General features: G+C 36.4%; 1 protein-coding gene and 1 long non-coding RNA gene across 2 annotated transcripts in view; one reads left to right on the top strand and one right to left on the bottom strand.

Moving 5' to 3' along the window:
- Positions 1-20685: 20685 nt before the first annotated feature.
- On the bottom strand, positions 20686-23823 carry LOC109211825. The gene is made up of 2 exons (XR_002065778.1): positions 23587-23823; positions 20686-23236 (listed from the first exon to the last, which is right to left on the bottom strand). It is a non-coding gene; the product is annotated as an uncharacterized LOC109211825 (long non-coding RNA).
- An 883-nt stretch (positions 23824-24706) lies between these two features.
- LOC109211819 overlaps positions 24707-25632 on the top strand; it is a 4513-nt gene continuing 3587 nt past the window's right edge. Inside the window, exon 1 of the mRNA XM_019375402.1 lies at positions 24707-24830. Within this exon, the coding sequence (XP_019230947.1) occupies positions 24707-24830 (124 nt within the window). The remainder of the gene's footprint in view (positions 24831-25632) is intronic.

Here is a 25632-nt window from a genome sequence, read left to right as displayed (position 1 = left end):
CAAATATTTTCTGGGAATTGAAGTCATGAGGTCCAAAGTAGGGATATTGCCGAATCAAAGAAAATACTGTCTTCAACTCATTTCTTATTTGGGATTAAGTGGTGATAAGCCAGTTTCAACTACAATAGATCTTAACCAGAAGTTTACCTCTGCTAAGTTTGATAGACACACTGGAACTGCACGAGATGAAGTCCTGACATATGTAAATGAATACCAAAGGCTGATTGGTAGACTCATCTATTTGACTATCACACGACCAGACATTGTATTTGCAGTTCAAACTCTCAGTCAGTTCATGCAAGAGCCCAAAAAATCTCATTGGGATGCTGTCGCGCCCCCTTTTTTTCCTCCGCGGAAATCGGGTTTATGACATTCGGGAAGACAACTCGTTTCCTTTTGGGAATTGGGTTTAAAGGAATTGAATTGAAGAGTTGCCACCTAATGATTTAAGTGCATTAGGACACTAAGAAGGGTTTGAGTCAAGTAACCAAAGATTGGGTAAGGGCTTGAAATTATTCCAAGGGGGAGGTGTTAGGCACCCCTCAGAATCCACTAGTGTGGTTCCCGGCCAAACTATTGTTGTGACTTTAAGTACAAATAACACGTAAGCAAGTAAGACTTTCAAATAAGAGGGGATTTCACATAATGGTTGCAAATTGATGAAGACAAAAGAAACGGAAGGAAAGCTGAATTTTGGGAAAAACAATTTGAAATTTGAAAATAAACAATGAAATAAACAAGTAAAAGAGAGGGGAATCCTAGGTTTATAAATAATATGGATCACCCCACACAACACCCGGTAATCACTTATACACGTGGTGTTATCGCGTGGTCATCATATCCATATCTACCCTTTCCCACCCCGTTAAGGTATTAAAGTGCGGAATAATCTCGTTTTCTTATTGCATGCTATTACCCGCCCCAATCCTATCAGTCCCGGAGGCATTTAGGACTACTAATCCTAAAGGGAAGGGATGTTGGGATTTTATAGTTTCAAAGGCAAAAATACTAAGGCGACAAGCAAGAACACATAAAACAAGCATGGGGGAAGCACATAAACAAATAAGGCTCAAACAGGCCTCCTTAGATCAAAGAAAAGCATATAGTTTAGCATGTCTTGCACGTACTGATTAAGGTCTGATTAAACTTAAAAACTGGGGCAGGCTGATTTATCACATATTTCCAGATAAGAAGTCCGAATTAGGCTTGCCTGCTGGTTGCAATTGATAAAGACTGATTCAGTTTATAACTTTTACCCTAAGGCTTGCCTAAGTGTTAGACGGAACCTATAGGCATGATATCTACTGATTTCAGAAACAAAAAGGTAAGCTGATTGCAGATTGATTTAGGAAAAGGTTGCTAGTTTTGACAAAAGGGGTATGAGTTCTGCAATTGATAATGCATTACTACTGACAGTTTAAACTTACAAACGAGTGAGGTGATTCAGATTTGAATTAGAACCCCTATAGGCATGCTTTCTATGTGTTTGTCAACTTAAAACGTTGTTATAGACATAGAAGAGTACAAAAATTCTATAACATGATATCTAAGCGAAACGTGATATCTAATTACATTTTTTTCTGTTATTAGGACCTACAGATAAGTTTGCCTAGTGAAAAGCGGGTATGCAAGAATCAGAAAGGACCTATAGGCATATTTTCTACATACGTGTGCAGGAGCTATAGACATAGTATCTACATGAAAGTGCAAGATCCCCATAGACATGGTAGCTAAATGAGATGCAGAAGTTCTTATAGACATGGTAGCTAAATGAAAAATGCGGAAATCTTATAGGCATGGTAACTATATGAAAATACAGAAGTCTTATAGGCATGGTAACTATATGAAAAATGTAGAAATTAGAGATTCCTATAGGCAAGTTATCTATATGAAAAATGCTGAAATTAGAGATTCCTATAGGCAAGTTATCTACCCTTTTTATATGCATGGTTACCCCTCCCTTTTCACTAATCATCCCCAAAAGTTTATTACAAAGTTATTACAGTCCAAAGAAAATAAAGTAAAGAAAATACATCAGAATTGAAAATTACAACCAAGGAGAGCCTGATTCAGACTTCCTGTCTGACGTATGAAGTAAACCAACTCCAAAGATCAGATTTCAAAGCCTTTCTCTCATTTGGGGTGTGTCAGAGTTCCCTAAGAGCCTCACATAAACTCCGGGAAGTGCTTACACCCCAAATACATTACCAGACTAGGGCATAGTGCAGTATGGAAGAGCCAGCCCTCAAGTGTCCAAGTTCAGAGGGAACTCAAGGTCCCAAGGCAAGGCTCACAAGAGGGAGGCAGAACCTAGGAACTAAGAGAGAGTGCAAGTGCAGGATTCTGAAAGGGGAAAGGGGAAAGGGAAACTGTTCACATTGATACACATAGGGGTATAGGGAATGGGGAGATAGTAAAGGAAAAGCAACAGCAGGCTGGTGGGGCATACTTAGCAATGAGGAATGTTGGCCTACCCCATGAGCCTGTTAGAATACATTGTTTAGAAGTTAGGATACTTTAAGGGATCAAGTTCAAACCATAGACAATAACTTGCATATTGCCACGCTTTAAACTGCAACTCACAGCACATAAAAGGAATAGGGAGGAGGGGTTCATAACAGAAACAAGCAAAAGAAAGCAACATGCTAGTTTAAGTATTTAAATCTGCAGAAGTAATAAAGTAGACATAGATGTAGAAAGCTGTAAGTAAACACATTGTGGTGATGCTGAAAATTAAAATTAGGACATACCAGTTTCAAGGAAACAAATAGGAAAAAGCAGTAGTCTTGTGAAAGTCAGAATGCAGACAAGAAGAGAGAGTTCTAGTACGAGTTCAGAAGAGATTGTAAAAGTAGTAGTGGAGGATTGTTAATCTTCTTTCTTTTGTGTTAAAGAGTCATGTATTTATAGTGTGAAAGTCATGCGGAAATAAGGTAAGAAAATAATTGAAGACTGATTGATAATCAATTACATAAGACTCCCTTTAATTAGGGGATTCAGTTTCAAACGGGTAAAACCATTAAAGGAAAGGAATTAAGTAAACACTTTGCGTAAAGCATGCAATTGAGGGCAAATACATGAAGGTTATTTAAGGACAGGGTTTTGACAATACACGGTTATTGCAAATAAGGCAAGGGAATCAATTAACAGCCAGTAAATCACAAGGTCTGAAATTTGGTATGAATGAACCAAGTCATAAAAGATGGAGAAGGGTTTTACCTAAGTCGAGTCACCTAGGAAATCAGTAAAAGATGGAAAGAAATCAATCAAGCTATATTCAAAAAGAAGTTTACACTAGTTGCAAATTTAAAAACCATTTAGAGGAAAATTCATCATATATAAGGGGCATTTGAGCGTGAAAGAGGACTGTCGTGTAAATTAGTAGAAAAAAGTCCAGTGTAGAAGAGTTTAGCAAAAAGCTCAGCATTGTATGAAAACAAATGTCCAAACTCAGTTCAGAGACATAAAGTCAGTCTGAAAGAATTAGGGGGTTTCGAAATAAAACTCTAGTTCAAGCAAACCATAAAGCAAAGATGAGAGGGCAAGCAATTGAATCGAAATCATGTTTAGAAGTTTCAGAAAAGAACAGGCTTCTTCAACAACAGAACTTATGAGAAAATATGATAACAGAGTAACAACGCAATCACAGTAGAAGGATTCAAAGAACATACTGGCAAATACTGATAAGAACAGTAGAGAAAGCATGCTTAGAAGAAACCTAAACGGGGCTCAGTAGAAGGCAAACAAAGAAACTTAACAACTTGGTAGAAAAATACAGTAGAAGAACACAAGAACACCGGAAAAGTATAGCAGAAAAGCATATAGGAAAATACAGTAAGATAAACATATAAGAACATGGTAAAAATACAGTAGAGAAGTCTACGAGACCATAGTATAGGAAAATACAGTAAGAGAAGCATACAAGAGATGATATGAGAACACAACGGAGGCAAACACACGAATAACAAAGAAGAAAAAACACTTAAACACTTTTCAGAAAACCCTAAATCGGAAAAGAAAGGTTTTGAAAGTGATTTTCAAAATAAAAGTTAGGGAAATTATTTGAAAACTCAAGTAGAGCATAGATACACAATAGATCTAAAAAAATCGGAGAAAACCTCGAAAGGTTAGGGTTTCAGAAGAACCCTAGAATGAGAAAGGCTTTGAAAAGGTCATCGATCCGAGTTGGAGAGGTCAGAACCAGGCTCAAAACACCATGGTACGCCGGAGCAAGGCCGACGATGACTCTGGAACCTTGAATCGGCGAAGGTCTGAGAGCAAACCTTCGAGGTCTGGCCTTGGTTCTTCAGGTATCCGGTGTGTAAGAGCAAGGGGAGGTGAGTATAAGACTCCCATGGCCTGAGAAGCCATGGATTCCGATGGGTTTCACGGTGGAAGACGATGAGAGGCGGCTAGGGTTAGGGAAGTTCAAGAGTGTTTGAGAGAGGGAAGGGTTTCAGGGGCGGCGGATAATTGAAAATGAAATAGGGTTGGGGGGTTTGGTAAATTAAAAAACGAAAGATGGAGTGTGAGCCGTTGTTAGATCAACGGCTGGAATTAAAAAAGTAGGTCTGGGCGGGTTTTTTTAATTGGGTCAGGGGCGGGTAGTTTAGGAATTGGGTCGGGCAATTTTGGGGTTGAGATTGGGTTAATTGGGGGGGTTGATTTGGGCTAAAATTGAAATAGATAGGGCTAGATTTTAAATAGCCACTTTTCCCTTTTAATTTTATAAAAAATAGTAAAATGATTTTTGAAAATAAATTAAAGGTACTGAATTAATTAATAATATATAAATATTAGATTAAAAATACTGGAATCAATTTGTAATTATAAACGCAATTAATTCTTAAAATAGGCTAATATTGCAATTATATGCAATTTAGCTTTAAAAATACTAAATAAATTTGTAAAAATGTGTAAAAATTACCTTAGCTATATTTTGGGATAAATATGAGAATAAAATAAATTAACCACCAAAATGATAATTTGAGGAATAATTATTGGCTTTGTATTGCTAAAATAGGGCAATAAATTGATTTAAAAATCTTTTTAAAAATTAGGAAAAATACTAAAATATTTGGACACACTTATATATGCATACATATGTTATTTTGAAAGTATTTTGCATATAAAGAATATACAGGAAAAAATTGGGTATCAACACCGGCCACTCATATAAACGGTTAACTACCAAGACATCCAGGATTGTCTCATTTCTTTCTACTCTAGAGCGTGCCATGAAGCCTAGAGAAATAGTTAACCTTCTCTTCCTATCGAATTCCTAACGTATTGGATGCCCAAGCGACGCGTAGGAGAAACCTAAAGTCCTAGAGAGGATAATTGCCCATTGGGGTATAATTATGGAGTACAGCTTGGTAAATATGAGACTTGAGAGGATGTTAAAAGTGGGATGCAATGGATAGTAGTACAGATTAAAGCATAACCTTATCAGAAAGTACAAAAGCAGTTATGATGTCTTATGGTTATCAGTTTATCTCAGTTACCAGTTAGCGGCCTTTCAGCTAGCAAGTTTATGGTTATTCAGTATGCCAATTATCAGTTATTCAGTTACCAGATCTCCAATTTTCAGTGTATAAAAGTTCTGCTGACTATTGGGTATACAGTGATGCCTATGGGTGCTAAAAGAAAATGTAAGTAACGGTGGTTATAGCGAAATTTTCGCATATTTTAGGTCTAGATTAAGATTCAAGACTCGCCGGATGGTGCAAGAAGTGATTTATTAGAGATGTATTTTTCGTAGAACTCATGCAAATGATAGAAGATATGATGTATGCAATGAGAACCAAGAGCAGCCAATAGTGAATTTCAGGGAACGATTTTAAGTTGTTCATATTTATTCAAATCAGAACTAGAAGTACCACGTTAGTAAGTTACTATAAGAAGCAGCTATTGATTTAAGATAAAAGATATGGCAGTTCCCCTTAGATTATGTGACAAAATGATTACCCGGGATGTTTATAGTATGATATGATTTAGTAATGTATAGAAGGTTTGGGGTTAGATATTCCAATTTCATTTAAGGCAGATAAATTCCCTAAGTGTGATCCATGCACATAGTTTAGAAAAAGAAAACAAAGGGATAGTATGCGACCGTAGAACAGGGCCGGATGGTGAGGGAAGTTAGAATAACCTTATGCTTCACTTTAGTTATTCAAAGCAGAGCAGGAAAACATGATGGTAGCAGGTGGTTAGTAAAAGAATAGTAAGTATGTTTTGAGTTGATACAGTGAATTAGCACTTTCAGCACAGCTAGTAGAGGTACAACTTGATTCACTTAGCCAGGTTACCTCTAGTGAGTGGATAACAGTTTGAAATACCGAATGTGTGTTAGCACCCAAAGAGTTTAAGTTAAACTCGAAGTATAGTGGCAGTGGGGAAAAAATCAGCTAGCAGTGAGAGCACAACTATAGAAGAATAGCCTTTACGAATTATCGTAATGTGGTTTCTCCGGGATTGACAGTGTGAGCAGAGTTAAATTATTAAGATTGTGTATGATAGTTGTGAATACATTAGCTTTCCCTTAAGTGAATAATTTAGTTTTTCCTAGTAAGAAAGATTTCTCAAAAGTAAGTTGGAAGATGAGTCGGCATTGACGTAGAGTGCAAAGAATTACAGAAAATAAGGGAAGTTATTTGGATCCCAACAAAAAGAGAAGGATCCACAAGTATAAGACCTTTGGTCTAAGGGGTGATGTGAAAATTTTTAGTAAGTCCAGTTAGAGATTTGAAACCCGAATAGTTAGCATGGGATATGAAAAAGAAAATCAGTTCGGTAATGAGGGAAAATTGTATAATTACCACAGGGATTATGTCTAGCATGTGTAAGAAACACAAAGTGAGTAGAATGATAAATCGAGCTTAATTATTGATGATAAAGTGATCACAGAAAAGGTAAGATCATGCCTATTTATGTGTTATGAGGGTAGTGCCATTGCACGGGACTCTAAAGCTTAGAGTACATGTCAAAGACTCAGCTCACAACAATTCTATAAGTGTTTCCAGGAAGTGCTTAAGAAGTTAAAGTGTGGGTGACTCATGATTGAGGTAGATAAGAGAACTCTGGTAAAAGAAGTTCACCAGCTAAGATAGGAGTTCGACTTCGGACTCCGAAGATAGTAGAGTTGTTGTCTAGAATATGGCTTGTTCCCCCTTAGTAGCCGTAGAGAAGGAGAAACAATTTGATGATCCCTACGTGTTGCAGTTGAAAGAGGAGATTCACAAGTATAAGACGATGGCTTTTGAATAAGGGGGAAATGATAGTACTTTGAGATACCACGACAGATTGTGTGTTCCAGACATATATGGACTTAAAGAGGGAAGATCATGCTAGAAGCCTAGAATTTCAGGTATTCTATTTACTCAGGTACCACAAATATGTATCATGGTCTTAAGGAGGTTTATTGGTGGACCAACATGAGAAAGAACGTCACAAACCTTGTGGCCAAATTGTCCGAAATGTTAGCAAGTGAAAGTCGGGCAGCAGAAAGCCTAGTGTTTTATCACAGAATACACATATTTTGAGTGGAGATGGTAATATGAAATTTTTGATAGGATTATCTTGCTCATTTTAAAAGCATGATTTAATTGGATGACTGTAAATCAACTTATCAAGTTAGCACACTTCTTCCCAGTAAAGACTACAGATTCAGTAGAAGATTATACCAAGTTGTACATTCAGAAAATCGTCTGATTGCATGGGACTCCATTGTCCGTCATTTGGGACTGTGATGCTCAGTTTAAAATGAACTTTTAGAAGTCATTTCAGGAAGGATTAGGCACTGTACGAAGCTCTGTATGGGCGAAGGTGTAGATCACCAATTGGTTGGTTCGAAGTTGGAGAAGTGGAGTTGTTAGGACCCGGTTTGGTCTATCAGGCTATGGAGAAGGTCAACTTGATACAAAGGCATTTGAAGACGGCTCAGAGTCGCCAAAAGTCCTACTCGAGCGTGCGGCATAGAGACCTAGATTTTCAAGTTGATGATTGGGTGTTTCTAAAAGTTTCACTTATGAAAAGCATTATGAGATTTGGGAAGAAGGGGAAGCATAGTCCCTGCTATATTGGGCCACATAGTTTCTTGCGAAGGATCGGTCAATTAGCTTATGAGTTGGAGTTGCCACCATAATTAGTGGTGGTACAACCAGTATTTCACGTGTCATGTTATAACATTCAAGTTTCTAGTACTCAGATACTCATGTCAGTTCAGTACTCAGATACTCATGTCAGTTCAGTACTCAGATACTCATGTCAGTTCAGTACTCAGATACTCATGTCAGTTCAGTACTCAGATACTCATGTTAGCTCAATACTCAGCTACTCATGTTAGTCCAATACTTAGACATTCATGGCAGCTTAGTACTCAGATTACTCAAATATTCGTGCCAATTTAATATTCGAATATCCATGTTAGTTTTGTATTCATGTATCCATGGCAGACCAATACTCAGTCAATGCAGCAGTCATTAAGTTCAGTAGATCAACAGTTCAGTAATCATGTAGTCATTCAGTTTAGTATGCAAGTGTTAATGAAAGTTCATGTTTGCACCAGACTCGTTTAAGGTCCGGAGTTAGCAGAAGTTACAGTCAAGACAATCATTCGAGGACGAATGATCCCAAGGGGGAGATAATGTAACACCCCGCACATTCGGATTAGGTATGAATGAGTTAAAGGAGTAGTAAGGTTATATATGAAGTCCTATCGGGATGATTATGGATGAAAATAGTTGTTTTAAAATCAAGATAGAAAATGAGGTGCATAAGATTCGACTAAGTTTGCAGAAGGTACGTCTTCCAGCAGGGTTTAGTGAAAGTTTATAAGGAATTTGGGAAAACACAAAGCTTAAAAGTTGTAGGCCGTTGAAATAGCTTTCTAATGATATATTGTGGATCCCAAACGGAGCTCTGTGCAAAAAGTTATGCCCTTTTTACATAATGGTGCGTAACCACCGCGTTCGGCCGCGTTTGACCGCGACCGCGGTCGTGAGGCAGAGCTCCAGCGATTTACCGCGGTCGGGACCGCGGTCAGGCCTACTGGGACGCGGTGGCCGACTTGGGAAGTCATTTTTTAGCCCTATTTCGTCCCCCACAGCCCCAAAACCTAAAAACTTGCTCTAGAAAGGAAAGCTATCAAAAAACCTAACTCCTTAAGGGTCCCTCCACCACCTAAGGTAAGTTCTAATGGTGATTCTAAGTTAATTTCAAGTTCCCAACATCTTATTAACATGGGTAAACCCTCCATATCATTAGATATTTGATTGGGACACCATTGTTAAGAGAAGAAACCCTAGAACACGAATTCAAGAAGATTGAACGTCAAAAAGGTAATATCTTCGCCCTCTAATTGATTCCATCATTGAATTAATGATTATAGACTCTATTTCATGAGATATGAGTTGATGGGTTTGATAGAAAAGCATGAACGGTGATAGGTTTGGGTTTTTTGATTGGTTATTATTGGTTATGGGTGTTGATTACCTTATGGGTAATAAAGAATAATGTTGATTATAACCATTTGAGACTTTAGAATTTATCTAGGAGCAAGAGAATGGGTTATTGGGTGAAGAGACACCATTATAAGGGCTATGAAGCTTTATGCCACCGAGTGTTTGATAAAATGCCTAAGTGACCAAAACATGACTATTGTTGCTAATTTGGAATCCCTTTGACTTGTATTGATATAGATTAAAGTTGAAAGGGTTGGCGAATGTTGCATTATGCTCAAGAGCAGGAAGTTAAGGTATGTGGGGCTAACTCTCTATGTTTGGGAACGTTAATGATTCTCCCTACACTACGTTTCTTTTACGACGTTACTAATTGCCTCAAAAATATAGTTTAGCCTAGTTCCTTGAATAGTTGCAGAACTTCTATTCTCTAGCTTCATAACTCGTTCACCACTTTCATTCTGAACGTTGTGAGCTCAGTGCGTAGTCAATATAAACTTGGGTTTGATGCCCACGAGACTTAGTATAGATTACTCAGTATGCCATAAACAGTTGAAGTTTCAGTTTTCATAATCAGTTCAAGAATACATGTCTCAGTCTAGTCCCATTCAGTATTCCAGTATTATGTAACTCAGTGTGATCCAGTATTCCAGTATTATGTAACTCAGCGTGATCCAGTATTCCAATATTATGTAATCAGTGTGATCCAGTATTCCAGTATCATGTAACTCAGTGTGATTCAGTATTTCATTATCATGTATTGCAATTTGATTCTCAGTTCCTGAATGTTGAACACCTGTATTTGGGCCTGAGGCCGCAGTTTATGCTTTATGCATCTTTGGGCTCGAGGCCGCAGTTTATGCTTTATGCATTTTGGACCTGAGGTCGCAGTTATGTATACGTATACTTGGGCCTGAGGTCGCAGTTGTGCCATACATATATATATATATATATATATATATATATATATATATATATATATATATATATATATATATATATATATATATAGGGCATGAGGCTACGGTTTATTTATTCAGATAAACAGGTGGTTCATCATCAGAAGAGGGAGTATTCATATCCTTACTTCCTTTGTTCAATTCAATTATCAGTTATTATTTCAGTTATCAGTTATCATTTCAGTCGCCAGTTATCAGTTCAGTTATCAGTCGTCAGTTACCAGTTATCATTTCAGTTTTAGTTTCAATAGTTATCATTTCAGTTATCAATTATAAATTCACAATTATCAGCTTGGTTTCAGTTTCAGCATTTATAATTCTTTCTTTCAGTTGCTTTACATACCAGTGCAATTCAAATGTACTGACGTCCCTTTTGCCCGAGACCTGCATCTCACGATGCAGGTAATGATTTACAGGTTGATGATTCAGAGCGCTAGGATTCTCGTATCAGCTATTTGGTGATCCCCAGTTCTTCCGGGGGCATTATCATTACCTTATAGTCTTCAGTATTTTCAGACAGTTAGTGTTTTTAGTATTTCATTAGAGGTTTCATAGACTAGAGTAACAGTTAGACAGAGTCTCAGGCTTTTCATGTTAAGCAATGTTGGCTACATATATGTTTCAGACTTGTTTTAGTATTTCCGCACTTTGATTTATATCATCCAGACTTTCAGTATATCAGCATGTGTTAGTTTATCTTCCGCATTCTTATGTTATGATATCACATGTTGATTCAGCCAGCCAGTTGGTTCGCTCGGTCACATGTAGTTAGGCACCGAGTGCCGTGTTACGTCCGGGCCCAGGTTCGGGGCGTGACAGCAGGGATTAGTTTTACTGGGATTAGTTTTGTCGGACTTAGTTATTCTGGTATTATTTCTTATTCACTTTTTGGTATATTGTATTAATCTTGGGATTGTCAATTTTACTGCTTTATCATGTGATAACTTATCCTGGGATTACTGTTCTACCATTTGGCAAGTATAAGTTATCTCGGTATTATTTTTAATCCTGGATAACTTATCCCACAATTAATAACCAAACAAGGGATAACACGGTACTAAATTTTTGCCCTAAGATTATTTTTGGTCATTCATTATACCTAACCACCCAGGTTATTTTTGGTCATTCATTATACCAAACGACCCCTAGGCCCTAATAGTATGATTTAGTATATAAAGTGAGTGTAAGCTTTTTTTTAGTTGATTCCATGTGTCATGGAATAAAAGAAGTTCGTCAAACAAATAAGTTAAAATCTAAAAGCTAATTATCCTCAAAAGGCTGTTTTGGTCAACTACTTGAAACTGTGGAAATACAATTTCCTCAAAGTTTTTTGTGGTAATAAGACTTCTAGGGAAGATGGAGCCTACTGTTGGAGGAACAGAATCCTCGGTCTAGAGGCACATTGATGTTTGGCTATAATTCTATATTTTTAGTGCATTACTTACTTTACATTTTGATGTTTTAATGCTAAATTGTAATACAGTCGTGCTTAATTGAGTTTATTTTATGTGTAGGTACTTTGAAGATGGAATTTTGGAACAAAATGCACAAAACAATTGGAGAAGATGACGAGGAGCCTATGTGATGCCTTAAAGTTGAGATTGGAGCTAATTTGGAGCAAAATAGCCCTCGGAGCTGAGTGCGGGCAAAGACTAGACAAAGAATTGAAGAAAAATGGCCTGAACTAGCGCGAAGTCTAGCGCGAGGTCTAGCGCGTTCGCGCTAGTCCAGAAGCAGGAGGCAGAATGTCAGGAGACTAGCGCAAACAGTAGCGCGTTCGCGCTAGTCCCAGTTCCGGAAAAGAATTGTCAGGGGTAAAATTGGAAGTCTGGAGGAAATATTGTCTCCTTTTTAGTTTTGGACTTGGTTATTTCACCTAGTTTTTTTCCTACACATATAAATAGTCATTAAACACTAATTTTTAGGGGACTTTTGGCAAGAAAAAGGGAGGAGGACGTTTTTGAGAGGAAAACACAAGCACCGAGCCGCCATGGAAGTCGGGTTTCATCTTTTCTTCCACCAACTTAGTAATTTTTATGTTTCTTTGTATGATTTGTTGTTTTGCTACCATGTCTATATGGAGCTAAGCTTCACGTTCTAGGGTTGTGGTTCTTTCATGACTATTATTTAACGGATATTGATTTTGATTTCTTAGTTTATCATATTGGTTTATTTATTTAATCCTGCACGTAATTATTTGATTGCTTGATCACAATTGAATACTATCTACGAATCTAGAGTTGAACTCGAAAGTGGGAATTCTAGATTGCATATAGGATTGAGTAGAGCAAGTTCTTGAACCTGGGCATCGGGGAACGGATTCGCAATTAGGATAGACATATACCTAATTGCCTTGCTTGGTTGAAATACAGGAATTATAAATGCGTTCTTGTTGATTCTAACTCCATAGACATATAGGCGTTAGGTTAGCTTGAATAGGCGAGTAAGAACTCGACAGATTCTTATGAGCAATATTAACCCTATCAACCAATAAACTAGATAAATTAGTTAGTCAATTCAATTGAAGAATACAATAGGAATGTTAGATAGCCCATAACCCTAGATCGTTTTCATTACATTGATATCATAAAAATCTGCTCTTCCTCTGTTTAAAGTTCATTATTTATATTCTTTATTTAATTAATTTAGAATCAATTACTTCTAGGTTTAATTCTTGTTTAGATAATCAGGATAGTCTAATTTAGTTAATGGTTAATCACAAGTCCTCGTGGGATCGACATCCGACTTTTAGTCACTTTATTACTTGACGACCGCGTATACTTGTGTGTGCTTTTGGGAGCAACAAGTTTTTGGCGTCGTTGCCGGGGAATTAGAAATTGACTATTTTTCTAAATTAGACTTTTACTTTTATCTCTACAAGGTATTTTTTTTCTTTTTCTTCTCTTTTTTTTAAATATTTTTAATTTTACAACTGTTTGACTTTTCTCTTAGTGTGTTTCTAGTTCTCTCAACATGACATCTGGGGATAAAATATTTGGAGATAAGGTTATTGATGAAGACTCTTGGTTGAAGGAAGACTTTTATGGCCCATCTTTTTGGGCTTGTCATGACTTGAACTCTGGGAGGTTTGAATTTGAATATGGAAGTAAGGGTTGGTATTGGGACGGATATTCTCGATTAACGGAATATGAGGAACGGCGTGTCTTCTAACAACGTTGGTAAATGATTGGTCTAAGGAGAGAGATGAACTTGCACATAAAATTGATAATTTTGGCTTGGTTGTACATAACTTAGATGCAGATTTGAGTGCAAAGGTTGATGCATGTAACGCCCAACAATTTAATAATGAGTTGTGTAAAGCTGAAAAAAATCTTCTAGACTAAATTGAGGAGCTAAACGAGAATACCAATCACTAGACCATGTTTTTCTTGAGGGTGCCAATATTGAGAAGAGTGCTCTAGAGTCATGTGAGAGAGTAGATAACATTACTTTGGGAGACTTGAGTGTGTGTATATATGGGGATGTAAATAATAGTACAATTCATGAGTTAGGGTGCAATAAACCTCATTCCAATCATTTTTTACATTGTGTTTAGATAGTCAGATATTAATCAAGCCATTTGAGCCTATGGGGGAGTCAAAGAGTGATGATGAGAGTGCCTATATTCTTGAATTTGTTGTGCCAGAAAGCAAAAATTATATTCCCCATCTAAAGGCCAAGAAGTGCATAGTGAAAAAATTATTACTTGGCCTGGTTATCATTATAGCCCCACCACTGGAGCATAGCCGCAGACTGGATGCCATGTTAGGGGTACAATTTATAAGTTCAAGGTGGAGGAAAAAGTGGTTCACGTCGTGCCGCGACGTTAAATTAGGCGCTTGTTGGGAGGCAACCCAGCTTTACTGCTTTCTTTTTATTTTTGATTTTTTTTCTTATTGTATTATTTTTGTAGTGTTGTTTTATTTTGTAGGATTTTGAGCATAGGGAGCAAAGCCACAGGAAGTGTGCAAAAGTGAGCCATGTGGTTAGAACTTAGTGTGGGGTGCCCGCACAAAGGACTGTACCTGGGAGAAGTTTGAGTATCCCGTGAGCTGCTAATGCTTCGGCCTTTGGCCTACCAGGGAGTCTCTTTTACCCTCTTGTTATTTTTAGTGTGCATTGAGGACATTGCACAATTTTAAGTGTGGGGTGAGGAGATTGTCTGGGTGATTTTCTGTGCTATGTTAGCTTAGTTATAGTACTCGTTCTTAGTGTAGTAATTTTTTTTTAAAAAAACAACAAAACAAACAAAAACAAAAACAAAAATTCGAAAAAATTGGACTTTTCCCGACGATGAATTTTGTGGACAGCTTTCTTGAGGGATTAAAGTCTAAAATAAAAACACAAAAATATGTCTTTTAGCTTTCTTTAGGTAGTAATAATCCCCCGTGGTTTTTCTTTGTGCCTCGGTTCTTTTCCATGGGATGTAGTTTGAACCGGGTAGTTTTTTCTTTTAGAGTAGTTTAGGGAATAAATTGGAGGAAGAAAGATGAGATAAACCTAGGCGCCTTGACTTGTTTGATAGTAACATATTTAGGCATTGGCATATGTAGTATCTTCCCTATATTTTGATATTAGTCTTGATGTCTTTATATATTGGATAGCATGTTCTGTGGCGCCTATGTCTCATTTTCTTGACTTGTATTCACTCTGTGCTTAATGCTTAATATCTTGCGGCTCCGTGAATACTTGCATTTTTTTGAGAGTCGGAATGGGACCATCCTTAGTGAGTCATGTGCCATGTGAGAAGTGAGGTTTTATGTAGTTCATGTTATTGTGATTGAGCCTAGAACTTGTCCGGTTTGTGAGTCGAAGCGAAATTTTAGGTGACGCTCGGTTTGAAAAATGATTTTAGGCTTTCTTTGATCTTTTTGAGCTTAATTGCTTACGACAAATAAAATTTATTCCTAATTAACCCTTTTGAGCCTATAGACTTTTATTTGGCACCCACATTACAAGCCTATACCCTTTTTCTTCTTAATTGACATTGTTTTGATCCCTTTTCCTCTTAAAGCACTTTTAATTGTGAGCTGAACGCTAAAAGAAGTAAGAAGGAACTAAGTGTGGGGTGGCTTTTGAGTGAAACCAATAAAAGGAAGAAAGGTGCACTTATTTTTTCAAAATAATACACCACTAGCGAAAATTGAAAAAAAAAAGAATAATCTGAATAAAAAATAGAAAAAAAATAGAGATGAATAAATTGTTGTCTTGTCTTGCTAATGGGTATGAATTAATGTAGTGCTTAAAGAAGAAGGGAGCATTTTTGGGGTGATATTATTTGTAAAATTGAAGTGGTGTTGAAGAATTTGCGCTTAAAGTTGATTATGTGATGTGTTAAAGTGCTTAGGAGGGTTAGTCACTATTCCTAAATATATCCTACCCGTCCCTTAGCCCACATTACAACCATGAAAAAGACCTAATTGATTGTAGATCGAGCAAGTCTACATTAGTAGAGATTTACATTAAGGGCAAGTCTATGGTACCAATTACATGCATGTGACTTCTTTTGTGAGGGTGAGCGATATTTTCTTTGCATATAATCGAGTCCTTAAAATATATTTGATCATGAGATTCGAATGTGTGGATTCAACTTACTCTCTTGCCTTGGTTGTGAGGGCACATGGTTTCACGAAGGATAGGTAACATTATTAGACTTCTCTAGGATGTTGGGTGTTCAAGCCATGAGTGCATTGTGACATTGAGTCGGTTTTTGAGGCTAGGATTGTTATGAGCATGTTGTCTTTGTTTGAATATTTTGGAAGTTGGCATAAGAAAAAGGGAAGTGTATGTGATTGCATATGCTAAAGTTTAATTGTTGCTATTAACCATGATCATTGGTATAGTGTACCTCAATTGTGTAAAAACAAAGTGCTGAAAGATAGAGTAAAGTGTTGGTTGACTCGAGGACGAGCAACGCTTAAGTGTGGGGTAGTGATGTTTGGCTATAATTCCATATTTTTAGTGCATTACTTACTTTACATTTTGATGTTTTAATGCTAAATTGTAATACAATCGTGCTTAATTGAGTTTATTTTATGTGTAGGTACTTTAAAGATGGGATTCTGGAACAAAATGCACAAAACAATTGGAGAAGATGACGAGGAGCCTATGTGATGCCTTAAAGTTGAGATTGGAGCTAATTTGGAGCAAGAAATATCCCTCGGAGCTGAGTGCGCGCAAAGACTAGACAAAGAATTGAAGAAAAATGGCCTGAACTAGCGCGAAGTCTAGCGCGAGGTCTAGCGCGTTCGCGCTAGTCCAGAAGCGGGAGGCAGAATGTCAGGAGACTAGCGCGAACAGTAGCGCGTTCGCGCTAGTCCCAGTTCCGGAAAAGAATTGTCAGGGGTAAAATTGGAAGTCTGGAGGAAATGTTATCTCCTTTTTAGTTTTGGACTTGGTTATTTTACCTAGTTTTTTTCCTACACTTATAAATAGTCATTAAACACTAATTTTTAGGGGACTTTTGGCAAGAAAAAGGGAGGAGGACGTTTTTGAGAGAAAAACACAAGCACGGAGCCGCCGTTGCGGGTTTCATCTTTTCTTCCACCAACTTAGTAATTTTTATGTTTCTCTGTATGATTTATTGTTTTGCTACCATGTCTATGTGGAGCTAAGCTTCACGTTCTAGGGTTGTGGTTCTTTCATGACTATTGTTATTCGGATATTGATTTTGATTTCTTAGTTTATCATATTGGTTTATTTATTTAATCCTGCACGTAATTATTTGATTGCTTGATCACCAATTGAATACTATCTACGAATCTAGAGTTGAACTCGAAAGTGGGAATTCTTGATTGCATATAGGATTGAGTAGAGCAAGTTCTTGAACCTGGGCATCGGGGAACGAATTCGCAATTAGGATAGACATATACCTAATTGCCTTGCTTGGTTGAAATACAGGAATTATAAATACGTTCTTGTTGATTTTAACTCCATGGGACATATAGGCGTTAGGTTAGCTTGAATAGGCGAGTAAGAACTCGACAGATTCTTATGAGCAATATTAACCCTGTCAACCAATAAACTAGATAAATTAGTTAGTCAATCCAATTGAAGAATACAATAGGAATGTTAGATAGCCCATAACCCTAGATCGTTTTCATTACATTGATATTATAAAAATCTGCTCTTCCTCTATTTAAAGTTCATTATTTATATTCTTTATTTAATTAGTTTAAAATCAATTACTTCTACGTTTAATTCTTGTTTAGATAATCAGGATAGTCTAATTTAGTTAATGGTTAATCACAAGTCCTCGTGGGATCGACATCCGACTTTTAGTCCCTTTATTACTTGACGACCGCGTATACTTGCGTGTGCGTTTAGGAGCATTAAGAAGAGAGAGATAAATTTTACAGGATGGGTGCACTATTAAGAAGAGAGATATAAATTTTACGGGTTAAACCTTTACTTCTTACTATTTTCCACCCATTATATTTTTGGAATTATAAGTTCAAAATTAACTTTTTTTTTACTAGTAATTTTCTTACATCTATATCTATTTTTCATGTTAAAAATATTGGGATCAGTTGAACCCATTGACTATATGCTACATCGTACACCTCTACTTGTTTTAACATACACATTTTTGTTTAATCATATAAGATTCTATAGTGAGAAAAGAAGAATAGGAATTTCAATGCTTGAAAATTTTGAAAGAATAGACCAAACAAAAAAAAAAGAAATAAAAGAAAATAGTACTAATTAATGCGCAAAAAGTGACACTGCACACGCCCATCTCCCATGGCCGTCTAGTTCTAAAAAACTGGAAAAAAAAATAACAAGACATACATAAGATTTGAACTCACAACCTCACTTAGAAAGGTACACCAAATAACCATCACATCCTATAATATTTTGTGCATGGGTGCATATATATATTTTAGAAAATATAACACTACTATATAGTATAATTTAGGAAGGGGAGCATGGGTTCACGTGCCCCATGGAACTCCTCCTAGATACGCCTCCGCCTCTGTCTTTTTCTTGTTCTTTGAAGAACTGGTATGCTTTGAGGAAGAAGCCATTATGCAAAAGGAGAAGGTTTTTTGTTTGAAGAGAGTTAGAGAAAAAATGAAGAATGAAGGTGCAAGCTTGGAAAATTATGAAGTGTAAAGGAAAAGAATGATTTGACTCAAAGGAGAGGTCTAATATTCAAGCTATTTGTTGTATGTAAAATGCTCTCGCAGGATCTTTTGTAAATTATAATAGTCACATCATCTAAATTATCCTAAAGTCTTTTCGCTGTCACATCAGCTCATTTATATTGTACCCTATTCGGATTTCAATCTGGCTAACTTTTCAACGTAAGATGGAAATTTTAGAGAACCTTATTGTACCCTTTTCGAACTTCAATCCATCTTGAGAGTTGAAGCTAACGGCTTTTGATGTCTTCGACTGTCAAAATATGATTTTCTTTTTCACTGTCACATAAAATAAGAACAATATATATTACGGTTTCAAGTCGTGGAAGCAACCAATAGTGTTTGCATTAAAAGTAAGTTGTCAACATCACACCTCTTAGGTGCGGCCTTTCTTGGAATCTCGTGTGCATGCGAGATGCTTTGTGCACCGGGCTGCCCCTTTTGTCAGGTAAAATAAGAGCAATTACCTTGCTTTAATAAGAGTTTGTGGTGAGTTACAAGAACATTTTGGAAAGTTTGGATGTTCGTTAAACTGCACTTTGTACGATGATGGTTGGTGCCTTGAAATGAAAGCAGCCTTATCACCTCAATGACTGAACGAAGGACCAAAGATGACATTTCTTGTCAAAAGGTCCCTTTCTTGAAAATTGATGGGAGCTTTTAGTATTTAACTTTGACTATCATACTTCAAACTATGTCCAACAACCAATCAAGATATTCAACACATTAACAGCTAGTCTCTCAGAACTTGATGGATGTCGCAATACTTTCCAAGCAACAGTAAGATTATACTCTGGGCATATGCATGCATATAGAGAAACAAATAGTCCCTTCGGGTACATCAGATAAAATTAGCACGATAAGGAGAAGATATACATGAAACGAATATCACACTTACAGCGAACGACCAACTTGGTGTGTTCTAAAAGCAAGACGGAGACAATGTACTTCAGCAACATGTTCCTGAGTAAGCGGAATAGCGCATTTGCAGGTAATTCTGTTGCAACCTACCATCTAGAAGGCTAAACATGGTCATAACTTTTACTGTCCTCCTAGCGCTTGTTTTCCAAAATAGGAAAAAAGATAAAGAAATGTTTGAAGTTTGAGGACTCTTTGCTCTATCCGTCGATGCTACAGCTGTTCGAAAGCCAGCAGCAGCTACTGGCCTGGTTCAATTGTAAAGAATGAAACCAAGAGGCTGCTAGGGAAAGGGTGCCTCAAGAAAGAAATTCTTCTTAAAGAAGCAGCAAGTTGCTAAGCTAGGCAATAAGCCAATGATGCATAAACAGAGAATGAAACACTAACCATCTCCTGTTGATATATTCTTCGATAAGCAGAAGCCAAGGGGTACAGATTGTTGAGAGAAGTAGCTCTCATTTATTTAACTAAACTACAGTTAGTAGAGTAGTTAGGCATATACTTTACCATAGTAAGTAGTTAGATTAGTTACAATTAGTAGAGTGTATAAATAGTATCCTAGTCTAAGCTCAATGTAACAGTACACATATTTTTCTCAGCAGAATGAAGTAACCGTCTGCTTCTGCTTCTCCTTTCTTCTTCTTCCTCTCACATCTCTGATTCAATAACCGCCATAGCTGAACTTCTTCACACAGATTTTATCTCCAAACACCTTTTCATCAACTTTGCGTACATGGCTAACAGATCAAACCCAACCCTTCAAATCACTTAGATGTTGGTGGCATGAAAACCAGAACAAAGTACTAAACTGATCCCCCCCACCCCCACCCCCTTTCCTCCACATCTGTAACTGAGCCCTGACATGGATCGAAGCGCATGAATTCAAGTTTTAGAATAGCTCTAGTGAATTTTGAAAGTGTCCACATAGCAAAATGAAGAGTTCAAGCCACCATATTAACTTGCATTGTTATAATCACATCTTCTTGCCTATTTCTAAACTTAAACCCTGATTTAGGTAACCAACAACAATCATGACAGAAATTATCACCCTTCATTACTCTATTTCCAGTACCAATAACACAAATCTACTTCCAACGTTTTAACACTATCTTCTGTTTAAATATCAAATAATATGCTCAAAGGACTCATTCACCCGATTTAACAAAGAACTTGACATTAAGCTGACACAAATTGCACATTAAAAAATCAGCTCAATAAATATTCGCAATTTACTATGGAGCATAAAAATTCACAGCACTTCAATCAATATTGTTAAAACAAGAAGCTTTTAACAATTTACATAAACAACGAGGGACAACGAAAAAAGAAAGAAAAAAAAGAAAGAAAGAAACATATCTCAGATTGAAGGTTCCACAAAACCTTAACAAATTGGGGGATTGGAGTAAAGAATTTGAACCACTTCTCAGCTTGTGCATGTCAACCCTTGTGACAGGGCCATGCTAATCTTCTATGTTTCCAATTTTATCCGCTCCAATAGTTTGGGGGGCTCGTTGGGATAAAACCGGAAAAAGCATCTTCCTTCCTTTTCTTGTTTAGTTGAGCTTTTCTGAAAGGCCTTTTACCAAATGGGCTGCTTGTGGACTATACTAGGATGAAACACATGAAATACTGCACTTGTTCCTTTATAAACTACTTCATCTACTTCCAATTTTGCGTTCTTTTTCAAGCACTATATTACTTTTTCTTTTTTTATTGTATAAACATACTCCTCCCTAATACCTCAGAAGTGTAGTTTACTAATTAGCAATTCACAGTTGGAAAGTGACAAAACATTTGGAAAAGATTAGAAGATTTAGGCCTTTATATAAAATATAATAATAGAATTAAAAGATTTAAGCTAAACACAAGATGATCTTTCTTTTCTTATCAAAATCTAGACACTTTCTCCTACAATGAATTTTAAGAATAACTGAGTTCCTAGGGAATTGGTTACCAGATTTGTACAACCTTGATAAGAATCTAACAAACAGAAAATGTAGAGCTGAACTGGAAGAGTTATGAATTCAGATTATTTGTAGATTTGAAATTATATTATTCAGGGAACTATCCATATCACTTAACGTGACTATTTTGGTGTTTAGAGCACAATAGAGAGTGTCCACATTTTTCCTAAATTGTTTCAGTTGGTAAGTTTTGTGGTTATAGAAATAAGTAATATCTCTTGTGATTAAAAGCCGTAAAACTAATTTCTTGAAATAAACCCATGAGAAAGCTATATCACTACAGCAACATGTAATAGTAACTTGAGCAGAATCAGCCAAATTATATGAAAATAAATTCCAGGAAACGAAATGGTGCATCATAAGTAGTTCAGCTGGGACTAGCATCTGCAACTAAGATTTCATTTCAATTTGAGAAAGATGTTCAAATTAAAAGGAGGGTTTGTAAAGATGATCTTTGATCAACTAAACAGTGCTCACTTCAGTCGGATTATCCCTACTCACATCACTGTTCCGATTCTTGAGAGTAACTAGACCAACAATCTGCAGTAAAGTTCTCAATATATTCAACTAGATCAATTGTAAATGCTTGGGGTGACACATTGGTAAATTAAGGGCTTGTTTGGCAGTATTATAAAATAGAAGAAATGAGCTTCTCATCCTATTGAATAAATATCACCAGTAATCCAAGAACAAACAAATCGGGAGTTGGATGTGGGGCCAAAACTGCATTGGCTTAACTAGCTCATGGGATAAACTATGTGGCTAATGATTGAGAAGATGAAAAGGCAACACACAGATAACAAAGACCGACGTGCGAGTAAAAAAATAGTTCCGTGTGCTGAATGTCTCCGAAGATCCAAGCTAGTACTGGCATTGTTGACTAGACAGCATCTGCTGCATGTCTACATAGTTTACAGAACACAAACGCAAGCGTTTACGCTTGCTTGGACAAGTAAAACTAGGTTTACTAACGACTGGTGTAACAATACATAGTGCCCTTGTTAGATCATAGAAGGATCGAAAGAAGAGTGAGGCTTAAAGGTCCAAGCTAGTAAAATCAACCCTTCCTGCGCCGCTCAAACGGAAGTTTACAGGGTTCTTATAAATTGTGGCTGTTCTTGTATGGTTGAGCTTTAAGTTGCTCGGACTCGGGTGCGGGTATCCGATACGGGGACGGATCCGAGTATCAGATTCGGCAAAATCTAAATTTTAAGATTTAGGGGTGCATCCGGATATGGATACGGGTGCGGGGATTCGGCTAATAAAAAATAGAGCTATAAAATATTGTAAATTTTGAGAGATATTTTGTGAAAAACTTACATGAATATTATACAACTCAATCTTTCATTCTCCAAGATGGACATTATTCTTTCATTGTTCTAAATTTGTTTTATTTTTGATTTTGAGAAATCAAAATCTCAATATTTCTCCCAAATTTGTCGATGGACTCCGGTCAAAGTGTCCGAAGTCAGTTGACCGTATCCGGGACGTATCCCGTCCCCGTATTCGTCCCATATCCGGACGGGGACGGCACCCAAATCGAAGAGTTCGCACAACTTAGGTTGTGCTACATACATAAATGTTGTCCTTGACTCCTTGGGCATTAGTCATACCAAAAAAATTATGAGATTAGTGCATAACGGCTACTAGTATTGTTGCTTTGACAGAGGAGCTTACGTATTTTCTGAGCATTGTCTGATAGAGCTATTGCCAGGTAGCCCATGAGCTGAGTGAGCCTTTTTCCTTCCACATCTGTAACCGAGCCTTAAGTTTCACTAAACCAGGTACAATGGCTGTAAAAATACTCAATTTGGGTGATCCTTTCTCGCACATTTTGTCTAATAAAATGACAATCAATTTCTATATGATTTATTCGCTCATGGAAGCGAGGAGTAGCAGCTATCTGAATAGTTGTTTTACTGTCAGGAAAACGTGAAATAGCTGCTTTACTGACATAGAAAACATTCAATAATCAATAGCAAGGACAGCTCAGCTTATAATTCTCTAAACGGACAAATTATTCATATAATTACTTCAATAACTACCTGTTATTTGAACATTTACAGAAACAAAGAGGGACAATAAAGAAAACGAAGAAAGAAAGAAACTTTCTTCAGATTGAAGGAGAAAGAAAGAAACTGACCTCAGATTGAAGGTTCCAACGAAACCCTAGCAGGAGAAAAAAAAAATTTGGACCATTTCTCGATTTGTGCGTGTCATCCTTGCGCATGGGCCATGCTAATCTTCTCTGTATCGTTCCAATTTTATCGGATGTCCCCGAAGGGACGAACTCCTTTGTTGAGCTTTTGCCATATAAACGGAAGAGAGCTTTATGTTTTGGTCGGTGTGGGACTAGCTGGTTGGGGGCTTTTCGTTGGAATGGAATCAGTAAAGCCTATTCCTTTGCTCGTTTAGTTGAGTGTTTTTTTATAGTCCATTACAAGATGGGCTGAAAAACATTAAGCCCGTCGAGAACTGCACTTCTTTACGGGATCTTTACACAAATAGCCCACCAAATTCACGGTTTATTTTTCGTAGCCGATATTTATAAATACTCATTGGTTATATATATTAGGCTAAAAAAATATCTTTGAAACGTTGATCGATTTTTATAACTTTAATTATTTGTATAATTTAAGTATATAATTGTAAATTACCTGGGGCTTTTTTTTTTTTCATTTAAACAACGCACACATTAATGCTACATAGTTGACTTTGGGTCAAATTCTGGATGCCTACTTTTTGGCCGATTTGGTTTACGCCTACTTTTTGGTCGATTTGGTTTCTACATAGCTCAACCTTTTTTTTAGCCTTCATTACATAGTTAAATAAAATCACGAAAAAAAAAATAACAACAGATTGTGCTAGGGATTAGGTAGAACGCCCATCAATTATATAACAAAATATGCTAAATTAATAAATAATAATTGTTGACCTAAACTAGAGTTGAAGGATTGTGTATTTTGATTTCTGTTTTTCATGCACATTATTTTACTCTTTTAATATTACGATTATTTTAATATAGATGTGTCTATATATATGTTTGAGTAATATGTATGAATTTATTTTTAGATAACTAATAGAGCCAATAAAATATTGAAATTACTAGAATTGAAAAAATAAAAATAGAAAAACGAAGAAAGAAAGAAACGGACCTCAGATTGAAGGTCCGAACAAAACCCTAAAAAATCTGAGATAGGGGCAATGCCAAAAAAAATTTGGACCATTTCTCGATTTGTGCGTGTCATCCTTGCGCAGGGGCCATGCTAATCTTCTCTGTATCGTTCCAATTTTATCGGATGTCCCCGAAGGGACGAAGTCCTTTGTTGAGCTTTTGCCATATAAACGGAAGAGAGCTTTATGGTTTGGTCGGTGTGGGACTAGCTGGTTGGGGGCTTTTCGTTGGAATGGAATCACAAAGCCTATTGCTTTTGGATTTTGACACAGTTACCCATAAAAATACAATTATTTACCCTTACTATCCATTTGTTTTTCTACTCATAAACTAATTACATTTCCTACTCATTGTAGTTTTTTTGGGAAATTTTTTCTTTATTCTCCAATTCTTTTTTATTTCTATGCTTCTTTTCTTTCTTTTTTTCTTTTTTTTCCTTTTCTCCTTTTCTTTTTTCTCGTTTTCTTCTTATTTTTTTTTTCCTTTTCTAATTTTATTTAACTTCTTTTTTTTATATTCTTTTTCTCTTCATAATCTGATTTCATTTACTGTTTTCACTATTTTTTATTATTCTTTTTTTATACAATAAGAAAAAATAATTAATATAGTAAATATTTTTTCACCTTTTTTTAATATAACTAGTATAATATACCTTTTGTCTTTTTTCTCATGTTTTAAATTTAATTATTAAACTGAAATAATATCAGTTGTCACTTGATCTAATTCACTGAATATCACACTGACTGCTGCTGAGCACCATAAATTACATAATCAGATTCTAAGAATCAACACGTGATTGTCATGCAAACCTTGATCTCCTTCCCTACAAATATCACTACACACTCTACCATTAGTAGTAACACAACCAATTATGGAGCAAAGACACATAATCTATGGCCACTAAATCTCATATATACTAGTTAGAATAGAAATGATAATAAAATATTGAAAAATCAATAAAAGTATAAGCAGCAAAAAAGACTTCTAGTATTATAAGATACCAATATGGTATAC

Source organism: Nicotiana attenuata, unplaced genomic scaffold (genome assembly GCF_001879085.1).
Source record: "Nicotiana attenuata strain UT unplaced genomic scaffold, NIATTr2, whole genome shotgun sequence".
Classification (NCBI taxonomy): domain Eukaryota; kingdom Viridiplantae; phylum Streptophyta; class Magnoliopsida; order Solanales; family Solanaceae; genus Nicotiana; species Nicotiana attenuata.
Note: the sequence above shows the minus strand (reverse complement) of the source record. Positions and strands in the feature narration are given on the sequence as shown.